This window comes from Branchiostoma belcheri, unplaced genomic scaffold (assembly GCF_001625305.1).
Source record: "Branchiostoma belcheri isolate BF01 breed outbred unplaced genomic scaffold, Haploidv18h27 scaffold79, whole genome shotgun sequence".
Lineage (NCBI taxonomy): Eukaryota > Metazoa > Chordata > Leptocardii > Amphioxiformes > Branchiostomatidae > Branchiostoma > Branchiostoma belcheri.
The window spans coordinates 900,737-924,169 of NW_017804453.1; the positions used below are offsets into that span (position 1 = coordinate 900,737).

At 41.8% G+C, this 23,433-nt stretch overlaps 1 protein-coding gene across 1 annotated transcript in view; it reads right to left on the reverse strand.

Annotated features, from left to right (window-relative positions):
* Positions 1 to 23,433, reverse strand: part of LOC109485856 — a 31,745-nt gene that overhangs the window by 3,508 nt on the left and 4,804 nt on the right. The window contains 36 exon segments of the mRNA XM_019789528.1: positions 175 to 317; positions 443 to 532; positions 721 to 808; positions 1,154 to 1,268; positions 1,507 to 1,634; positions 1,969 to 2,130; positions 2,614 to 2,737; positions 2,947 to 3,071; positions 3,247 to 3,377; positions 3,563 to 3,676; positions 3,782 to 3,911; positions 4,393 to 4,545; positions 4,768 to 4,889; positions 5,119 to 5,205; positions 5,454 to 5,541; positions 5,889 to 6,021; positions 6,146 to 6,261; positions 6,669 to 7,064; positions 7,650 to 7,667; positions 9,580 to 9,710; positions 13,089 to 13,117; positions 13,552 to 13,673; positions 13,987 to 14,117; positions 14,236 to 14,349; positions 14,654 to 14,783; positions 15,141 to 15,293; positions 15,427 to 15,548; positions 15,864 to 15,909; positions 15,911 to 15,951; positions 16,356 to 16,443; positions 16,723 to 16,855; positions 17,318 to 17,433; positions 17,700 to 17,972; positions 17,974 to 18,126; positions 19,250 to 19,264; positions 21,750 to 21,879. Coding sequence (XP_019645087.1) covers positions 175 to 317; positions 443 to 532; positions 721 to 808; positions 1,154 to 1,268; positions 1,507 to 1,634; positions 1,969 to 2,130; positions 2,614 to 2,737; positions 2,947 to 3,071; positions 3,247 to 3,377; positions 3,563 to 3,676; positions 3,782 to 3,911; positions 4,393 to 4,545; positions 4,768 to 4,889; positions 5,119 to 5,205; positions 5,454 to 5,541; positions 5,889 to 6,021; positions 6,146 to 6,261; positions 6,669 to 7,064; positions 7,650 to 7,667; positions 9,580 to 9,710; positions 13,089 to 13,117; positions 13,552 to 13,673; positions 13,987 to 14,117; positions 14,236 to 14,349; positions 14,654 to 14,783; positions 15,141 to 15,293; positions 15,427 to 15,548; positions 15,864 to 15,909; positions 15,911 to 15,951; positions 16,356 to 16,443; positions 16,723 to 16,855; positions 17,318 to 17,433; positions 17,700 to 17,972; positions 17,974 to 18,126; positions 19,250 to 19,264; positions 21,750 to 21,879 — 4,390 coding nt within the window.

The following is a 23,433-nucleotide window of genomic DNA, read 5'->3' on the forward strand; positions in this document are numbered from 1 at the left end:
TAACAGCTGCTATTGTATAATTGTCGTATGATTATTCATCCAGATCCATTCATTCATTCTTTGAACTTAACTTAGTCTAACACATCTCACATTAAAGTGACATTGATTATGACAGCTGATGAACACCACACGACAACCCCATTGCGTGATACACAGTGAGGTATATGTACTTACCGCAGGCTTGGCTGGAGCAGGAGGAGGAGGAGGAGGAGGAGACATGATGGCTTTCCACTCCTGCTCCGTCACTCCCGGGTCGAACTCCGGAGTCGGGTACACAGAGGCAAACCACATCAGGGACCAGGCCACGCCAAGGCCGCCTGGGGGAAACAGGATGACAGTAATTTCATACCCTTAATTTTGTAAAAATGTCATTTACTGGAACTTCATGTTTCACGGACTTTAGGCGCAACCCAATAACATAACCATTGAAGTGTTAACCTACCATAGACGTAGAACGAGCAGGGCCACTCTGCCGCGGACTCTGCCAAGAACCCTGATGCCACCATGCCGACAACGATGCCGATATACTGGCCTGAAAAATACATTTGTGGTCTAAAGTGTAAATGATGTTATAATGTAATACCTTTTGGGGTGAAATTTAAAAGTGTTGCAATTATTGTGTATTCATTCAAACATTCGAATCATGTAACTCAAATATTCATTGTATCTTCAGCTGTCTCAGTCCACTTCATCTTTATCCTGATATCTGCGCATGCCTACCTGTGACGGTGAATGAACTAATGCTGCTCATCTCACTCGCCGGGGCCCATTTTACCCAGAACCCGTACATGGCTGGTGTTGTCATACCCTGGAAAACATGCGTCAGTCATCAACCGTATACATTTTTTCATCTCAATAATATTTTTCGAAATCAGTCTACACTCAGTCTGTTTCTTTTGGCCCCTCCACTAGATTGTGACCCTTGATTTTATAATTGCAATATGATGCATGTAAGCATTTGACTTTAAAAGACAAGAAAAGAGGCAAAACGTTCAAATATATCGTCGCCCATTGGTCACTCATTGGCAGCCTCCAGTGGTGAGGGGTGTTAATTATTTCATCTGACATTTCCACCGTGGCTCAGCTCGAACATGTCTATCCTTCATCACAAAGTCCCTCTCTGTTTTACCATACAGAAAAAAAACATGTTTACCTCTGCCATCCCCTGCAGGATCCTGACGAGCATGATGACGCTGTAGTGTCCGGCAGCGGACACAGGGATCAGCAGGTGCAGGATGGACGACACGAAGATAGAACAGGCGAATGCCCTGTGGACACAGGCGGTAACAACTCAGATTAATAAATGAAGAAAGATATAGCAATTATCTTTATTAAGATAATCTTAATCATTGTCATTGCCAATGGTTGTGTCAACTTTTATATAAACACATTGTAGTCATACTCCAATTTAGCCCATAACTGCTGCCATTGTATGTTTGTCTTGTGGGTGAATAAACCACAATTAATACACATGTACAATACAGAATCACTGTGATAAAGGCTGACCTGGTAGCGTACACCCGCCGCAGGATGGGGTTCGCGAACGGGCGAGAGGCGAGCAGACCCAGGAAGAAGGAGGCGTGCACAGCTCCCATGACTAGCTGTGAGTACGGGCCCCAGTCCAGGTTCGAGAACTGCAACACAGAACAACAAACAGGAAATAAGCATGAAAGTTCATCTGAGTTGGCAAAATACATTATGAGAAACTTTAAACTGTTCATCAACTCAAAAGTATTCCCGAAACATTTGACCGAATCTTTCCGTCTTCCTCAGGTTTCTGACCCAATTGATATGAAAATATGTTATTTTTCACAACTGTGACGTCAGTGATGAGTCAAAGTTGGTAGGATGTCTATATCGCCCCCCGTCACGGTTGAGTAAATGAGTCATTTACATCAGAACGTAGCAAAATTCTTTCAACCGTTATGTCACTTATGTCGTTGTGATCTATGAAGCACATCTACATACCTGTAGCTGCCTCTTCGACAAGGGGTTGGGCATCACCATGGTTACCATAGAGACCGCCAGATTGGCACGGCCGCCATATTGGATCATGAAGCCAAGTGAAGACATGGCGGCCATGATGTAACGCTTTTGTGATTTCCTCTTGATGGTGCTCCAGCTAGGCAGCTGGAATTTGAGTAATGAAAATAAGTAAAAAAAATCCACGGAAGTAACCAAGTTGTGCACGTGCATATTCAAACAATACATTTGGTAAATCTTCATAAATCATAAATCAATTCACCAGTCACGTTTAGTCCACAGTAACACCTCTCCACACTCCGCTCCCTTGAGTAAAATTTGCAGATGCCACCATCGTTAACGTTGTTTGAATCTTTTAGCCATATGCATCTTACAAAGATCCCTCTAACTCTGAAACTAACTCTGAAGCCTACTGTCTACACAGATTTTTTTTATTCCTCTACATAGTGTTCCTTTTTCTTAGATTTGTGCAGTGGAAGGCCAGTTCATCTACAATATGAAGTCAAAGCCTTTTCACTTCTCTTATGGCGGTTGCCGGTCATCACCCTGGCGATCACCTGCGCATGTTGACCTCGTTCTCAGGGCTCCCTTCCAGCCACCAGTAGATGAACATAAAGGGAACGATCTTACCTGTAGTGAACTTACCGACGGGAGTTTCAACATCTTCAGCTTCTTCAGTTTCGGGAAGGAAGGACAGCCGGTCGGACACGATGGTAGTTCAAATTTCGGGAACTTCGGTTTTTTGGGAGGCCATCTGTTTTGTTAAAGAGATAAACATATATAACTAACAGTGCTGTGTGCACTGAAATGGTTGATTCGGGAATAGCGGTCCATTATTTTCTAAGGGTCTGGTCACATTCGTAAACTAGGGGCATTCTTGGGCATTTGGAAAAAACTGCGTGGACATAATGCACAGAATTTTGTTAATAGTATAACTGTTAAAGATGAGAGAAAGAGACTTACGTCAACAGTTTGCCCTTCCCCATCACTATCCCGTATATGACCGGCGCGATGATCAGGACGACGGCGGTGATGATGTGGACGTTTTGCCAGCCGGCAACAGCTTCTTCTGCCTGTCTTTTCAAAGGCTGTATCAATAAGTAAAGACCTGTTGTCAGTTTTAAAGCTTAAATGAAAATACTGGGGTTTGGAGTATTGAGTAGTATCAAAAGGTGTTGTTAATCATAAAAAGTGGACGATTCATTTGCAACTGCCTCGACGTCAAACCCACCAGCAATGTACATAGAAACATCAGGAACTCACCATTGGTACTTTGTTGAGCGCCAAGACGGCGAGAGGACTGACCAGGAACAGAACCGTGTTGATGGACACGCCGATACCAACAACTATACTGCTGTACCTGTCCGAGGCGTCCAGCGGCGTCACCCCATAACCTGGGGTATTTTCAGAATACAGATACTGTTATAACGCACACTGATAAAGAGAGATCATTCGTGTGTTGTATGGCTCCTGAGACAAAATAAGCCTTGATTATCAAGTAAAATCGGGACAAGAACTGTTGAAAGAGGCTTCACCTTTGCACATATATGCATATTAAACAGTGAACTCTCATACCCACCTCCTCCCATGGCCATGCCGATCATGACTAAAGAAGCCACTGTCCCTCCGTACGCGTACTGTGGATTTGTGGTGAAGGCCATTGCCATTACGAGGGAAAACACAGACATGCACACTGAAAAAAAGGAGGAAACGTTGGAATTAGAACAAAACGCTTCCTATTCTCATGACTGGAAACAAAACAAAACACGTACTTCCGGTAGTAAGAAGCATTCCTTACCAATGCCAGTGATAACTTTCCGTATTTTCACCGTGCTGGCGCCCTTACTGATCAGGACATCAGCTGCAGGACCGGCCACTACCATACCACCTGCCAGCACTAAGGGCAACGTCCAGAGCAGCCAAGGGGACTGCAACAGGGAAAAAGACTCAATACTTTGCAACATTCCGTCACTGATACTTTTGCCTCTCTTTAGCCAGATATCAGAGAATGTATACATTTGAGTCAATAAAGGTTGAAAACTTGCGCAAATCAAACAGAACAGAAAGTCGGAAATTTCAAACCTCCAGGAAATATCCAGAGCTATTGGTACAAATAAATATATAGATGAACTGACTTCTATAAGTCGACTAGAACTCTCCCAGACTAAGAGACTGGAAGTGCACGAACCTGATTGTTATGATAGACCCTAGGTAAGTACCCCCAGTGAATTGCAGTAAGTGTGTGAGTGGACCTTCCTGTCAATCTGGGGTTACAAAATCCCCCCTCTTCCTTCTTACCACTCTACTGCATTCGAATACATACGGACATGGAAGCAAACACACCAATACCTCCGATCCTGATCCGGAGGTAACAACTGTGCAGGTATTGATCATGAGGAACTCTCATACCTGTCCGACATCTAGAGCGACCTTCTCGGCGAAGTACTGCGGTGCGTGGTTCAACAGTACACTCATACCCCAGGCAAAACACAGGCCGGTAGCGAGGTATGACACCGTGTTCCGGTCTGTCAGAACCTCCTTCATCGGGATTTTAGTTCCATCCTGACAAATGATAAATAAAATGTAATTGATAAAACAAGACTAAATGATATCATGAAAGTTCATTTGTGTGGTAGTTACATGTAAACAAGACTAAATGATGAATGACATGATCAGATGTATATTATGCAAATCAGGATCTAACTTTTTCTTCTATCAATAAAAAATTCATGAATGGATCAAATATCACCACAACTGAAGTTGTACCGGAAAGTAGTGACTAACCATGCCCGTGTCCTTGCCGGAGTTGATTTTGTCCTTCTCCGTTGTGGAGATGTTGTCGTCCAAGCTGGGGTTGGGCTTCACCGTGAGGACCCACACTATGGCCCAGATGAGACCCAGGGGGCCTGGGAAAGTGAACAAAAAAGTGAACAAGGTGGAAGACGTTTATACGAAGTCATCCTTTAGCTTTTACAACTTTTCATGTTATCAATAATTAAGATGTAACTGGAGTCTGCCTTACGTGGTTTCAATGTGTATGAATGGATGACTGAATGAATGAATGATTTCAAACAAATAACAAGCACGCCCAGAAACACATGACGGTGTTGTTATACTACATTATTGTATTCTTACCGTAAATGTAGAAAGCAGGAAGATACCCATGAGCGTTTTGTAAGGCAGCGCAGGCAAATTGGCCCGACAGCTTTCCCAGGTAATATGCTGAGAAAGTCGGAGGAATATCATTTTGTTATGATTGGAAATAAAAAGATGCAACTGATGCAGAAATAAACAAAAAGGTCACAAATAATAGTATATGAACAGCATAATATGTTTACCAAGACATATTGCTTTTGGCCATTATCATCTTTCGCTCTTAGATGGAAACTTCTTAATTTATTTAACACAGCATTTGAAAATGCTGTCATTAAAGATAATTATAAAAGATATTATCAGTATTCATTACTTACTTGATAAGGTAAGTGCGACCATTGTACTTCTCTCCGATATAGGAGCCCAACGGTGGAGCACGCCATAGGCTGCCGGGACGGTCGCTCCCTACATGAAGAAAATATCATATGTCAGCTCCATGTATTTCAACCCCGCTATTAAGCGCTACATGTTATCATCATAATGCTTATCTGTATGGCAGTCCCCAAATCAACTGGAATGCTGTAAATTCGAATCCTCAGCTTTTGCAAAGTAAAACTGGTGACCAACACACTACTTTGAATTATAGTTCGATTGTGTTTTGCATGTACTGATTATACAAGTGAGGTGTAGACCAGCTAATATAATACTATTGTTCTGTATTTGTGCTCCTGTAGCTATCTACACGATGCCGAGCACAATTCAGGTTACATCTGTTCTGTTCTCATCTCTACCGTTCTGTTATCTGCTGTTACCTGACAGCTGCCTTCTATGAACATCATGACGGCCACAGAGACGTCAGCGGCATGTGCGTCGCCACGGAACTTCATGGGCAGGGGCACGAACAGGTGAACCAGGCACGATATAAACATCACCGTCCCCAGGATTCTGTGCAATGTTAGAACAATGGTAAGTAGAGCCCTCTACGACAGAGAATCTAACAAATTTGCACTACAGCCATTGATGCCCTATAATTGACAGCTAGTACCGAATCTGACACAGACGAACTTACTTGACTGCCGAACCCTTGGCTGCAAAGTAGCCGCCTGGAAAGGCGAAGAAGATCTGCCCGATGGGATACATGAGATGATGCACCACGCCCATGGCCTTCACCCAGTCTCCATCGGCCTGTACGGGCATCGGGATTGGTAAACAGTAGATAGAAGAAAATAACAAGTGTTAGAAAAGGTAAGAAATAAAAATATATAGGGATAGGAAGGTGACAGAGGATTTGTTTACCACGGATTGACCTAATGATTAAGTTAGAAGTAAGTTATGGAAAGGAGCCAGCAAGATGTTGGCCGGGCAAAATACACAGAGAGGTACGTGTAGACAGATGAATTTGAACGAGAAATATTTCACGAAGGTTCGAAATCTTCAGTTTCTTGTTGGTATTTGTTTCTTTCTTCTCACAAGACAAGATTAGAAAGTGCATTGTCGTGTAATGTAGATCGGGATGAGTTGGAATAGAAAGCAGGATACTAATTGATGGCTATAATTTATCAAGATATAGAAAGTATCCCAAGGCACCTCACCTGTTTCTTAAAGTTTTCGTTCAGCCCGTCTTGGTCTGACCTCGTCAGGAGCGATTCTCTGAGGAACTGGTCTAGCGCTTCTTCTGACTCTTCCATTGCTCGAACTGCAGAATAGGCGATGCCGCTCTTTCCTCTTCTTTCTGTCACTTGGGACGATTCTTCTTCATGTTTGTGACTTGATTCCTTCTTATGTTCACTTTTGACCTCTACCACGTCACTTTTGGCATGATGTTTCCCGTGTTTGGTCGACCTTTTCGACACACGGGATTCTGGTTCGAGTTCTGTCTCTAGAAATGATCTGATGAAGTTTATGTACCATGGTGTTTTCTGTTCTTCTTTTTTCTCCGTGGAAGACAGGATTTCTCCTCGACTGCTTTGGGTTTCCTGACCTATATCCTACAGAAACAAAACATGTATTCGTAAAAGAGAATGTAATGTAATGTAATGTAATGTGCTCCACCCAAAAGTCAGAAGTTTGCTGCAGATATTGGTGTGATCCACGAGATTGATTTTATGTGGAGACCTAGTTACTGTGCAGGTAATCTGTAAATATACGTGTATGTTTTTACTTTTTACTATAGAAATATAATCTGATGTGACTGCTTGTTCAAAAGTGAATTGAGTAGTATTATATATCAAGCACCAGTGCAATGGGTAGACGGTTGAGGATGTTGTGCAGTGTCACGGGGCATGTCATCGTCTTTGTCAGTTACTACTTCACGTAAGAATGTCGATGGTTAGACAAAGGGTAAACACCTTAAACAAATGGTAAGCCACAGTCATCAGCACGCCATGCAGAAGCACCACGAGTATCTGTGACGGGTCAGTCGGGAGTGTGGGGGAGGCAGGCGTGCAGGGTGGGTTCGGTGAGGAATGGGGGTTTTATCAATGGTGGCACCTACGTTTACGTTAAATGTGTATCATGCGGGGTCACCTGTGTTTGGGATCTTGACTGATCTTACTCTCGTCGACATAACTTACCGATCTGGAGGATGGAGACTGCAAGAAGCGTTGAAGGTAGCATCGTTGGGATAGATGTTGCCGATAGCGAGAAACATGAAGGAGTACAGAGTAAGGATTACAGAGATATATTCTTTATACCTATAGCTAGCTCGCCTTACCACTAGATGCTGTGACCACCGAGCGACTAAAATTTGACAACGGATTTCATACATATAATAAAGAACTATTTTTCACGTTTGTATGTTACGTTGATTTTTAGGTTATACTTTAAAATTAATCGTGAACCATATTCCAGTTATGAAATCGGCGGAATGAGTATTTAACATTACAATTCATGCTTTAGCCTGTGATCACACCATGTAGCCTACGACAGAATCTAATGACATTCTTGTAGTTTAGATTGAGAAGTGAAATGAATAGTGCATTGCTACAGTGATGCTGCCATAGCAAAGTTTGTAATGCTTCATCACACAGCAAGGGACACAGACAATTAATTCCTCTGTCGTGGTCTAAGCTTCGCCCAAGGCATAATACACCATATGCTGAAAAAAACCCCTCCAAATTTATATTTTTGGTCACAATCCAAAACATCTTACTTTGTTGACCGTTCTCTACTATGTTTACCAAGTATGTTGCTGTAATTAAGTGTCCAACGTTATAGTTTAGAGCTGCTTTAGTGACATGTCGTGGTTTTGGAGAGGGACAGTCCTCCATGTGTTTCCGACTTTGCGGGGAAGGTGTCTTGGTCGATGCGCATGTACGAAAGAAAGTGCGTAAAAGATTATCTGTCAAATAAAAGTGCTAGATATACTGTAAAGAATAAGATAACATCTCTGAGGATCTACCATGAAAAGAAATCCATTCAACTCAGAACACCATTCCTTTTACCGTGAATAATGACACCCCCCTTCGAGGTACTTTGACCCTCTGGCAGCCATCACAGGGCAGGCAGCTGTCAGAAGAGGCCTTTTGTTGTTGCTAAGCTGTTGGACAAGTTCTGTCTTATCTAATTACAGCTATTTGCCCCGCATAATCGGGGGGACTTTTACTTTCAAATACCATACGGACAGAAACAGCATAAACAGGTACCAGTTTAGGGTCCTAAATTGGTAATTGCAGAACAACGGGCATCGCCAATAGGTTAAAGAGTATGTATCAGGCCTTAATGCCTGTAACTATTCACATCTTTTGACACGAATCTTTAATGCAACTCGTTAACAAAGCTTTCTTCCCGTAGGCTACTGCATACTCCGTCCCCTCGTTATCGCCATGACATGCACGGGTCAGTGGAGTGACACACCTAGCAGTATGCGATGAACCTAAAATGATCCGTGTCATCTACCTTTACACTCAGGCACCTACCGAAAATATTGAGCTGTGATGGTTTTTCATTTGACTGAAAACACGTGCCTCAATTTGCAAGACCTACCATTGCTTTTCCCGCCTTAATTAATAAAATCACCCTTTCAACGAGGTGTTAACTCCGCTCAAGGGTAAATTCCAAGTGATGTGGTTGATAAGCTTTAGTAGTGCATCTTCTTTAAGGTCCTCTTAACTTCAAACAGAATATAGCAACCTTAGTTGAACTGTAGAGACTTTACATACCACACGATGTAACATGATAGGTTAACTCCAGATGATGTAGTTTCTGAATCGTTAACGTTATGGTTAAGATAAAAGGTTCTATTATACCCATGTATATAACCTTCACATGGTCCGTCCGTAGAGTATGGAATATGTACATCATGTACCATATGCTCAATAGTTTGTCCCAGGATAATGGACAGCGCTGCACAGGACAGTGCTGCTATCCATATACTTGAATGTAAGTTTACGTGATTTAGTACACAATTGTTTGTTTGTAGATATAGCTGTAAAAAATCCCTCACGAAGGTAGCTGTACTTCTGTTTTGTCAACAAAGATGTCTATGTTGGTGTGAGTACATACCCATTTGGTCACCGCCTCTGACAAACCGAGCTGTATGCTGGGATACAGGCCGCCTGCGATGAAGAAGCTGACCACAAGAAGAGAATAAACCAGCAGACGCTTTGGTGGACGACCCATGGTGACTTCAGGTCCTGCAAGATAGATGATGCAAATTGCAAAGCGGAAGCAACAATAACCATGTCTTAACCACCATGATCTGTTGTAACTTGCAACAATCTTTCTGTTGGCATAAATGTTTTATGAGTACATACGTACATATATACATACATACATATATACATACATACATACATACATACATGTACGATATTATAACGTAAGATTTTAGAGACCATAACTATAGTGATCATGTTGAATTCATTTATTCTACTGCATAACTCGGACGGTGCTACTGGCCTGTCATATCACATAATTGGAAGCATTTTGATAACAAGTCTATTGTGTATTGAAATAGTTTTGTGCAACATCAGTCCATTTAGTGAAACAAAACTTTCTTCATCACTTGTACCAGTAATCTTTCAAATTATAGAATATGTGTCGCTAGAACATAGATCGTGTCTCCTTTATGTTCGCATCTTCAGGTCTATAAATATGCTCATGTCAAGTAAGGAGCACTGATTTATCTGACACAGAGAACATGACAACCACGTGCTCGTCCCGTCTTCTGGCATCAAAACTGCTCTTACTTGAGGATCATTTGCTTACCAAATGTCCTTACGTTTAACCCAACATCCTTATGCAAACAATGGGCAGTTTAAAGATTTATTGTGATCGTCGGTGTATCTACAATCATCATCACATCGTCCAGATGTTTCATCATTTCACCACTGCCTATAACCACGCCCCCTAGGTAGATACGCTTGCTTTGGTAATTATAAAATTCACCTTTTCCTTCTGCGGTTGATCAAATATGTTTGCAAATATGTCGAATTAATATGTTGGTTGCCCCTGATACCCTTCATCATTGTGATAAACATATACAATCTTATAGCTTTTTTGTATTTTGTAGGGTTTTGTCTTAGCACTCTTTTAATGACTTGTTGGGTTCAACCAATTCACTCAGGTGTGTATGAAAAAAGTTAAACACAACAAAGAGATAAACAGACGGCAAGAACCAATGTCTATGGTTCATTTATGTTATCCTTAATTTGACAATCTAGTTAAGGACTCAACCACTAATACATCTATATGGTAGAAAGATGTTTTTATAAACTGGTTTCTTACCTGAAATGTCGCCTGTCGTAGGCGAAACGTGACTCCAATCCGTAAAATACCTCTCTTCTCTCTTTTCTTCTCAGATTTTCAAGACAAATACACCTTTTCCCAAGCTATCTAAATCTACGTCATGCTTGAGTGGTAGTCCTTTCTGGTAGTGAGTGATATGGAGAAGATACTAGCCAGAAAAAGACGATACTGCAACTCACAGTGATGCCTATCGTCTCACCATTCCGCCATTTTCTTCAGAACAGAATGTCGTCGGGTCAGTTTTAGACTGGGTGTCCCGATCGACGCTTTCGCTGACGACTTACCGGGGAGGTCACTATGAAACGGAAGTATCTCAAAGCTGCATCCTCTAAAACTCTTCGTTGCATATCACATCATTAGAGTCTTGTCAAAGCATGTTCAATTTTGCATGCACAATATTTCTCTTCTTTCTGTGAATCTAAAATTTTAAACATACTTGTTTCGGAATCGTTATAACAATATGCATAATGTCTGACAAAAGTATGATCCACAGGTGTATACTAACCAAGATATACAAGCTGAAAATTACTCCTCCCCGGGTACTCTTCCTTTTATTTGTGACCTCGCTTTTGACAAAGGTTGCGATAGAAATATTCCTCCCCCAGAGTATGCACATCTATATACCTGTTTAACCGCAGATTGCTATTCTACTTGACGAAATGATACCCTAGCTCATATACTCGTAGACCACACTACGGTGTATATAATGCGGACAGGTTTCGGTGATGCCAAGGGCTACCTTAACAACATTCCATTAGTTTAGAAAGCCACGCGTTCAAACATGGGTCGCTTGGCGTGAACTAAGTTGCTTCTAACTGAACAATCAACAACTGAAGAAAAATACGTGTGAGATTATTGTGTCAAGTGCGTTAAGTATTGTGTTTGGTACGCGGACCAGTATAATCGATATCATTTAAAGAAGTTGACAGCAAAGTTTTCTTCCACTTGACCACAATAGACCTTAGCAGCAAAGATCTTGTACATGTGGCTGATTTGGTAGACGGTGTATCGTCGTCTTCGCTGCAACTTATGTTGTGCTAGCAGCAGAACTGTACGTACACACGCAGGTGGTGTTTATGGCATCTCCCAACATGTAAACAAGTCAGGAACTTGCTCAACCAGTTTCTTTCGATCCTTGTGTGAAACGCACTCCCATGCATGACCTGAAATCCCCCCATTCTGGTATGCAATACGAAGTAGTCTGTATGGATGTTACACTTGTTTCTACCGTAGAACCAACTGATGATTTAGAAAGAGAAGTTTCAGGAACAAAAGTGCTGACTGACTTTTAAGACGTGTCGTCATTGTTTTCGAATGTCTCCATCTTGCAGGACATTCATTGCCCTTTGACCCGGCAATTTTTAACTGTTTTAATGATCTTTAGTGTTTCCAATGAGGTTGGTATCTCGTGGCTATCTTACTTCAAGGCACGTCAAATAATAATCTTATTTTGTCGAAACCAAGCACTACAACCTCCGTGATAATACTATAGCATATGCGCACTATAGTTTTTTTTTGTGGTCGAGGAAGAAACATCGAGCACAACTGGTTCTTTTATGGAACACTCGCCAGGAGGCATCACTGTGCTGTCTTGTTCCACCTAATGCGAATGGGTTGATGCCTGTTATATCTTTGCCGACAGGAGTGTTAAATTCCTTCACACGTCCTACGTACAAAGTTATTACAGGGATAAGAAACCATCTACAAGTCAAGGAAACTCATAAACCATGATCAGTCACAAAATGCATGATGTACTTTTTTTTATTTGCAGCACACTGGCCCACAAATCAAATTGTTCAGTATACTGAACTGCACCATTGCAATTATAGGAAGTTAAATCAAAGCACCAATTATATTGTTGAAAACACTGTTCAGATAGTATTCTGACTGAAAATACATAATTATTTGCTTGTGTTACACTGCTTGAAGTGAATATAATCTATCATATAGACAGATGATATGGTAGTTTCATTGTGAATACTAAGTAGTATTACTACTACGTTCAAAAGTATTCAAAATGTAAAAAATATCTAGTTAAGACTACGAATAAAACCCATAAATATTTCTAAAGCTAGAGTTCAATCTATCATTCAACACCATTTACTCATGCTGTTCCATTATCCTTGTCTGATACGATATACACCAGAATCACCTAAAAATGCGAGTAGCATTCAAACATAGCTTATACGGCGTCTTAATCAACAGGCAAGATCCATGTTGCTAGCTACTACCCGGTCTAGTTACTGTTTATTGCAGGGATGCACCTCTGAATGCTGAGTTGTGGGTATACTGGCTACAAATGGTTTTGGAAGCAGAGGACAAACTTGTGAGTAGTTGCATTTGCTAGCGGTCGAGAAGGCAGCAAAAGAAGTGGTCATCAGCGACGTTTCAGAAACTTGGGAAGCTTTGGTTTTTTGAACTCCCATCCCCTGTTGAGATGAAAGATAGACATACATGTATGGGTTAACACAGGATATTAGTAGCGAATACATAGAGGCTAAGTTGTTAACATTATAAGTGCAGAAAAGAAGTTAGAGGTTTCAGAATTCTGGACGTATGTTGGATTTTCGTGAATTCTGTCAGATTTTGCGAACTTCAAGTCACTTAATTTTTTCAGTTAATTGGCTTGTCATTCTCCCATGTGACCTGACACGGTAGATACAGACCCACTCCAGTGAGTAACCGTAAACCATACAGAGTAACAAAAGGTGCCAGAAGCAGACTTACTTGAAGATCTCTCCCTCGCCCGTCACGGCGCCGTAGATGAGCGGGGCGACGCCCATGACGACCGCGGTGACGATGTGGACTGTTCGCCAGCCGGACACAGCCTCCACCTGCCTTTTTGCCGCCTGATGTGGGATATAAATTTAAATTTGAAATGTTACCATCCTTTCCATGCTTCAACTCTCTAAACATCCGATTGGTAATAATGACAGGGTGATGATGTTACAGACTACCACACTATCATGACAGTCACTTGATGAAATCCAACAACATTTAAGCATACCGTAAAGCATGCGTAAAGGTTCCGTTATTTTACTCGCCTGAAAAGTGAACCTTTACGTACGCTTTAAGGTATGCTTAAATGACGAAGTCATCCCAGTGAGACAACAGCAGGACCCGGGACTGTGACGTCCATGCCCATACCATGTCCGTACTCACCCCGCCAGGACCGCTTAGTCCCATGACGGCGACAGGACTGACCAGGAACAGAGCCGTGTTGATGGACACGCCGATACCGACAACTATACTGCTGTACCGGTCCGAGGCGTCCAGCGGCGTCACGCCATAACCTGTGGACATCAAAACATGGAGTCAATGATTTATCCTCTTCTCAGGAGACAGGAGCACTGGTTTTGCATTTTTTCTACCACTTAAACTTGCTGACAAAAATCAAGGAATGTAACTCACCTCCTCCCATGGCCATGCCGATCATGACCATAGATGCCACTGTCCCTCCGTAGGCGTACGCCTGGTTCTTGGTAAACGCCATGGCCATCACGAAGGAGAACACGCAAGCACCAGCTGGGAAAACAACATTCAAACTTCAGGAAAATGCCGTCTGTCTGCCCATGTACATGTAAGACCTAAAATCGAGAGCACATATAACGTACATCGCGAGAGAATGTTATAAACAGACGCTGCCGCTTTTAAATCATTTTTTTAAATTTCATACTTATTTCATACTTTATTGGCCACATTATCACAATATCAGCAGAGCCCCACATAAAATTGGGCTACAACCAGGAGTTCGCAAATCCCATGCCCCATACCCTTTGTCTTTCCCCTATCTCCCTCCCATTTTCTTCCAAAAAGATAACCCACTTACCAAAGCCAGTCACGGCTTTACGTGTGGTGGTTGTGCTGGCGCCCTTATAGATGGCGATGTCAGTTCCCGGCCCGGCTGCCACCATCCCAGCTGACATCACCAGGGGAAGGGTCCACAGCAACCAAGGTGACTGGAACAAGTCCGTCATTAGAACCATTACAATGTACTGTATTACAGCTACAACACATTCTTTTATGTCAAATCTGCCATGGTTGGATATCAAACACCAAAAATATAGCAAAATAGCGATATACCTCGCATGGATTGATTCAACGTTCTTGTCTAGATGCCATGCTTTTTTGGCACTATCTCTGTCGCTTCCCTGCCCAAAACTGTCCCTGCCCTTCCCCTGCACACATTCTATCTGCCATTTGAATATTCGAATAGGCCCACTTACGTGACGTCATTACCAGACGGATAGGATATGTATGCGAAATACTGATGGGAGATGAAGAGATTACAAAGGGCGGACTGATATCTAACATACCTTTCCGACATCTAGAGCGACCTTCTCGGCGAAGTACTGCGGTGCGTGGTTCAACAGTACACTCATACCCCAGGCAAAACACAGGCCGGTAGCAAGGTATGACACCGTGTTCCGGTCTGTCAGAACCTCCTTCATCGGGATTTCACTTCCGTCCTGTGGGCAAAACAACCTGTTCTCACAATCTGCTGAACAAAACCAACCTACCAATCAACCTGTTTTCACAACCAGCCAATCACAATCAACCAATAATCTTCAAATCACAATCATCCAATCACGGTGCTCGCACCTGCGCTGTGTTCTTGCCGGAGTTGATGGTGTCCCTCTCGGACGTGTTGATGTTGTCGTCTAAACTTGGGTTGGGCTTCACGGAGAGAACCCACACTAGCGACCAGACGATGCCGAGTGGACCTGGTAATTAGAACGTTAGCAGAACACAATGAGTCAACACGACTGTCGTCTCGTTTGGCTTTTGATACAGATAGAAAAGAAAAATACAGTGTTTTTGGAATTTTCTAGGGTAAAAACATCGCGAAGAGATTCTGTGTTCGCATATCCGCGACTCAAACATTGGCTGTCACCGAGGAAAAAGAAGTGGATGCTACTTGAAACGTATGACAGTTTTCAAAATATATCTGAGTGACTGTTTTCTTGTGCAGACATTGGTTGCATAGAAATACCATTATGGCGATTAACTTGGCGATTGATAGGCTATAGACTTCTTACCGTAGATGTAGAAAGCGGGCATGTATCCATGGGCTTGTTTCAAGGCAAGCACACGAAAACTGACCAGCCAGCCTTCCTAGGTAATACGCTATAGAATAAACGGTAATTTTAGCTCATATTCAAGCAAAGCAACTCCCTTACATATTCAAAGCGTTCTATACTGAATGCAGTCGACGTGGATTACATGGTAACAAGAAATCGTATATTGTCCTCCAGGAAGTGTTTTGGGTTTTCGTGAATGTATTGTACCTGTTGAGGGGGTTGTACGGTGTATATAATAACACACATACCGCAGCCAATTCCTGAATTTATCCACGTACCGTTCAACTACTCTTACCCGGGGTCATCTTCAGGCTTGACCTCCCTGTCAATCGAGTGACCAATAATATCCATCTACTCTCTCTCTGCAACTGCCCCACAAACTAATTAAAACAATGCCCCCTTCCCCGGACGTTTTCAGTATCAGAGACGACGTGGCCGTCCCTTACTTACTTGCTAAGGTGAGTGACACCATGGTACTTCTCTCCGACTTGGGCGCCCAGCGGTGAAGCACGCCGTACGCCGCAGGTATGGTCACTCCCTGTTTGTCATGAGGGTATGTGTCTTAAACAGCATCATCAAGGCAACTCATATCTGTTCAAATATGTGAAAACACTAAACAAAAAGCGAGCTAAATTTATTTGATGTGAGCTGATGTAGTAACTGTATTTAGCAACTTTGTACACGTTTTGTTGTGACCTTTACCTGGCCCGGTGTGGAAGAAATGTATTTAGGCCCTCATTCATTCATCTATTGAAATGCATCTAGAAAAGTCATTTCTGATATGGAGGTACAATGAACGACATCTAGCGGCTGTTACCTGACAGCAGCCTTCCAGAAACATCATGACGGCCACGGAGACATCGGCGGTGTGCGGGCTTCCACGGAACGTCATGGGCAGGGGCACGAACAGGTGAACCAGGCACGATATAAACATCATCGTCCCCAGGATTCTGCATAAAGAGAAAATTACATTTCCAAGATCGGAGATTTCACACTGAATGTATTTGAACTACATTGTTTGATCACAGGAAAATACCTGATCGAATTACATCATAGGTGGATTATTACGATTGTAGGCCGTAACGTAATCCGATATTACACCATGGTTTATACTCCATACCATGATTACACAGCAAACATTCCTGTTTACCTCATACCATATCCTACCACCCAGGGAATACTGGGTCTCAACCCTGTCAAGCAACTGGAACCTAATCTCCTGTCACCAACTTCCAATCTTTGTAAGATGCAAACTCCGCCCAAAACAATACTTCCGTCCCAGGAGTAATCAGCGTCATTACTTGTTACTTGCCACTTGTTAGCGCACACAATTGTGAAACATTGGGGTTCTCATTTAGTAAGATATGATGTACATTCAACAAGGAATGAAGTCCTAAACTTTTGAAACTTACTTGACTGCTGAGCCCTTGGCCGCCACGAAACCACCGGGAAAGGCGAAGAAGATCTGACCGATGGGGAACATCAAGTGATGCACGATGCCCATCGCCTGCACCCAGTCCCCATCGTCCTGTACGGGAATTCAATTATTGTTACAGTATATATCATTTCAGTGAGCAACCAAACAGGCTAAGATGCGTCAATCCATCTAGATACATTATAAATCGCATATACATGTATCAATAATTTTCTATGCAGAATTCTACCCCTTAGTCGTTGTATAAAACGTTGTCTATATTTGTATTTTAGAAAACATACAATTTCAGTACTGGGAATGCCTTAGGTGTAAAATATCATCAGTATCACCTCATTAAAAAGCACTCAAAATAAAGCTACCTGTCTCTTCATTCTCTCGTTTAGCTCTTCCTCGATTTCCTGGTCTGACCTGGTCAGGAGTGACTCTCTCAGGAACTGGTGCAGCGCGTTTTCTGATTCCTGCATGGCTTGAACGGCAGCATAGGCGACACTGCTCCTCCCTTCTTCACGGACTTCCATTTCAGGTTCGTCTTCTTTTTCGTGGTGGTGGTGGTGGGTTTTCTTTTCCTGCTTGCTTGCTTTGACTTCGTGGCTTTTGACATCGTGGTGTTTCTCGTGTTTGGTTGACCTTTTTGGAGATCCTGGAATCTGGCCCGAGCTCCGTCTCCAGAAATGCCCGGATGAAGTTGATGTACCACGGCGTCTTCTCGTCTTGGTCCCCCCTCTGCTCATGCGCGGATGGAGAAGGGATTTCTGCCCGACTGCTCGGAGTTTCCTCTCCGATTTCCTTTAATAATCAAGAATCCAACTTTGTAAACATCATATTCTTCATTCTAAAATTCACCTTTAAGATTCGACATTTAAAGATAACTTCAAGGTTCCGTTATTTTAGTCGCCTGAACGCATGCTTTGAGGTATGCTTGAATGTCGAATTCCATGCAGCAATTGTGCGTTTATAAAGGCACTTTTAAGTCATTCTTTACTTTTAATGATTTCACACCACAATTCACATATTCGTGAAACGTATCATGATATGTATAATATAAAACATTTTGGTGTTTTAACAGCGTAATTTCTCGTCAAATAGCACAGGCTCGAGGTTTGTGTATTAACTCCGGCTCCGGCAATTACCTTATCAAGCTTATCATTAACCTTAGTGAAGTAAGATGTTACATATGGGGTGTGTGTGTCAGGATGACTGTTAATCCATTGTTAGCTTATGTATTTACGACACTGTTAGTTAATATCTGTTGGGGTAGGTTATTGATTAGAAGCAGGAGTAAAGGTATAAAGGCATGGGTAAGACGTATGGGTAAGACGTATGGGTTATTATTCGAGAGTTAGCACTGCCTGAAGATGTCTTAGTACCTTAGTCAAACATCATCATGGGTGTCTTGGAAACCAGCCACGGGTTTAGACCAGGGTTTTTTTTTGTGGGGGGGGGGGGTGAATTATGAAAAGTATTCTGCCAACCAGTGTAGATTGCACAGACATCCAACATGCCATAGTATTGTAAGAGTGTAGTAGTATAGCAGCAGCAATGGTGATGATGATGAAAAGGAGAAGAAGTTAGCATTAGTCACATGTCCTTTCAATATACACACCACAGCCTTTACCTTACCTTTACGTTTGCACATATCGTCAGTATGTTTAGACACTTCTACACTACTATCCACTACTTATTTATAATTAGTACCCGGTCACATGCGTCGTACGATCGTCGTGGATCTTGGGATGGTCGTGCATCTGTCGTACAAAATTCAGTTGTGCTTGCGACGGATCCAGAAAAGGCTGTATTAGATCCTTACGGTGATGGTTCTGTTACAGCCTGCTTAAAAATACTACCAGCATCCAAGTTCGTACGACGTCCTACGACGGATGTGACCGCGCCGTGACATCATTGTACTTACCTTGGACTCTGGGTGCTGGTGGTGCAAGGCATGACGGGGGCAGCGTTCCCATACAAGTCACAGGTATAACGGCAAGAAAGGAGGGGAAGAGCCAAGAGACAGTGTGAACGCTAGAAACATGTGTAAATTAAAGCAGGTACATTTTTTTCACAGCATGGTATAGAAAAAGTACTTGCGGTGTACATAATGAGCAACATTTCTTTCTTTATTTATTTCTACATTACTTACATTACTTTACAAATGGTAAAAATGTGCAAAGATCATAGAGAAGCAAAAAGGTGAGCTATTGTTAACATGAAATAACAACATGTATCGATGCTGACAGTTCTACTCAATATGTGACAGGGTTAACTTGCCGGTAGAGAAGTTGATGATTCAAGGTCAAGTAAGGTCAACCATAATATGAGAGTTTGTGATGAATTCATGAGATATGGACAGAGAATACAATGGTAAAAAGTTTATAAAAGTGTAGATTGTTGTGTACTTTTATTGTTGAATATGGTCCGATACACCTAGATATACAGATATTGTAGTATATGTTGTTATCAAAGACTTTAAAGCTGTTTTCTGAAGTTGTTTTGAACTCAATGGTAAGTCGTGGTTGGTGACCCCCAGGTGAAACAGATATTTCTCAGTCCCCGCCAATAATGACAGCTGTATAGAACATTGCCCTAGGCAAAAAAATACGCACATGTTCTAAAAATCGCCATAGAAAGCATCATCTACCCATTGTTTTAAGAGATGATGTTTATTAGTAGTTCTTTGCAATCGATATCGCACGTTTTTCACCCTGATAAGTGATTAAAAACTGAAAGATGGATATTATATGACATCTTCTGTATCATGTGTTAGATTAAGAGTGCCATCTCTGTCAGTGCCCCCTAGGGAAATCTTCCATGTCAATTCATAACCTATATCAAGATTTCGTTTGTATTTGTGAGAACAAAAAAGCTATTTAGACCATAATAACATTTATCACCACAGTTGGGATTTTTTTCTTGACCCATTTTGTGTTATGGTTTCGAAGGTTATTTTGATACTCCGTCCCTAGACGTTGTTAAACGAAGCTACCTGTAAAGGCGATTTCATCCTTGAGTAGATAAGAAATGGGCCCTTCATGAGAGGGCTTTTGTTGTAAAGTAGGCAGACGAGTCGCCCAATCTGTGCGTGGCGCCCTAGGCGGTCACGTGGGGATTTGTACTCTCACTGACGTACCAACAGAGACCAGTGTGATAAACGAAAAACTTTGAAACAATCCTGATCATCTAAACTATCGAAACGACTGAAAAATATGAAATAATGGTCCCTCTCATTGTTTGAGGTGTGTGTGTGTTTGATCCCTATTGACCTCCGTTCATCTGGCCCGCAGGCTACCACATACCCCTTATTGTCTCTACCACTTAGCCAAGGGTCATCGGAGTGATATATGTACGTGGTAAAGTTTTAGATTGATTTAAGGTGTCTTAACAAGGCTGTCACATTTTTAACCCTGGTAACTTCATAAAAATCCAGTCACCTTAAATACATGGATTTGATGCTCTCTGTGGGTCCGATTAAAAAAATTCCCACCCAATGTATCGTTTGTATGCTTTGAACGATGTGTCAAAGTTGCCCAAGGGTACATTCCATGCGACATGATTGAAAGCCTCTTTATAATACCTGTTTAGGATATAGGGCACCCTGTTCAAACCATCTGCTGTATAAACGTAATAAATGTAAACTGTACTCATTCACAATGTTCTTGTTATAAATATTGCAAACTCAATTGGAAGAAAAAACTGATAAAATTAATTGTAATCTCATTTGTATAAACTGGACGCATATGTAACTCATAGCTCAATACTACAAAATATAACTATTTACAGTTGGGCTAAAATCACCTTTTAGCGAGTAGATCTAGATTTAACATGTAATGTTTACTAATCAGATGCGTGTGTAGCGTACATTTGGTGTTTCTTAATCTTTAATTGATGGTTCTGTAACACTCATTACGCATTACAAAACAAATCATACAGACCGCTCACTGCTCGTAAAATTGTCAGGGGTGGTACAGCGTGATTTTTCGTCTAGATGTTCATTTATTTGTATGGTTGTATTTTTCCTTGTTGCCTACAAAATTCGATCCGAAAGATTACTTTGAAACAGAGCTATCACATGTAAGAGATTACGTGTTTGGCTCCAGTGAAGAGCCATTTTTCTGTCCAATAATAAGGAGAGCCATTTTTTGGGTTTGATTTTTTACCACCCAAGTTATTCAAAGTTTTCCACCCAATCTGTTCAAAACATTTTATAGCTGCTGGCTCTCACCACCTAACAGGAATAAGCTACATTGTATCTTGGTGTGCGTATTGACTTAAAAAAGTTCATCAGTGTTGTAAAACAACATTAGATGAAGCCATAAATTCCTCCATTTTTTTAGCAAATAGTTTCAATTCCAGGAATACTATAGATCACCAAATGACATATATTTTGTGCTGTCGAGAGGGGTTTTTGTACCTACCCATTTGGTCACCGCTTCTGACAAGCCCAGTTGCATGCTGGGATACAGGCCACCTGATATGAAGAAGCTGGCCAGAAGTAGAGAGTAAACCAGCGTGCGTTTAGGAGGGCGCTTCATCTTTACCAGGCTCCTGTAAAAACGGGAGTTAGTTCTTGTCATTGAATGTCTGAATGTCCATTTAGATGCGGTCACATTCGTCGGGCATTATAGGTCGTCGTACGAGTTTGACTTGGTAAGATTTTAAAGCAGGCCGTGACAGATCCAAATACCGATAACGATATATTTTAAAACAGCCTTTTCTGTTACAAGACAGCTGAACTTTGTATCACACAATCACGGCTATTCCAAGAATGTCCTGTTTGCGATCGTAAGATGATCGTGGGACGAATGTGACCAGGCGCTTGACATGTATGTCAGTAGTCGAGCTGTAAAATCTTTCCACGTACTTACGTCATTACATTCGTATCTTCATTTGTTGTCTCCATCTTTCAGGCTCTAACTTTCAATTTTCAACGGTCTCCCCGAAAGCAACGAGGGTAACAGTTATGGGAGGATGAATGACCACCGATTCTCAAAACAACTTTTTTTACTCCTACCACTACAAACGGAAGTTCATGAAAGCAATGAATGACTGTTTCATACATCTTCAAACTTGCTTAACACTTGGAACTAATATGTAGGCCATCCCAACACTTGCTGATACACTGAACCTGAAATCATGTCTATTTCATTTGCCATACACAATGACTCATAAGTTGCTGGCCTGTAAGATCGGTGAGAGAAAGAGCCTATTTAATTTTCCGAACAACTAAGACCCGTGTGCTTTGTGAACCATTAAGAATGTAAAGGACAAAATCAGGTACAATTTCGTCGTCTTACATTACTGGACTATGACTTATTCTTTGGAGGCAGTGACTAATGAATAGTTAACAGTTTTTAATGATATGTGGAATCCTGTTGTGATCTTCTTCATGTATTGGATACATGTATGTCATGGTGTGACATGGATTCTACGCTTTCAGCCATTTATATTGCATTGTACAGTAGTTTATTCCACTCAAACAGACACTTTGCTCATCAACCACGTACAGCAACACCAAGAGATCAACATGAACACTTGGCACTTTTCTGTAAAATAATGAACGTTTGGATTGGCATATCTACGGTGGCCGTTTCATCAGTTTGAATTCACAGCATTCAATATGAGAGGAAGCCACGCCCCCAAATCGCAAACTTGCTTGAACAACTTTCACCTTCATAAGAAGTATGCGTGCAAGTATGCCACAGACGTTGGGGACCAGTCTTTGTCATAAAACACAATAATGTCTGCATGCAACTGTACCCCATGCAATAACCAGCACTGTATGAAACAGCCAAGAAAAGCATCAATGGAAAATTTTGCCTACCTGTGGTTTTACTTGCCTAGAGCGAAACAAGTACTCGGCCCCCAAACTGGCTTCTCTTCTCGTCGGATCTCGAAACTTAAGTGACTGTTTACAACTTTAGAGAGTCGTAATCATTCTTGCGTGGTATTATCTTCAAGAAGACGGTAATTCAGACAAGATCTGCGCACGAAGAAGACGATACTGCGATCCTTTGGAATGCCTATCGCCTCACACCACCGCCATTTTTCTTCAGAACAGACTGGTCGAGTCGGGTTTGACGAGGTTTTTCGACGCTTTTA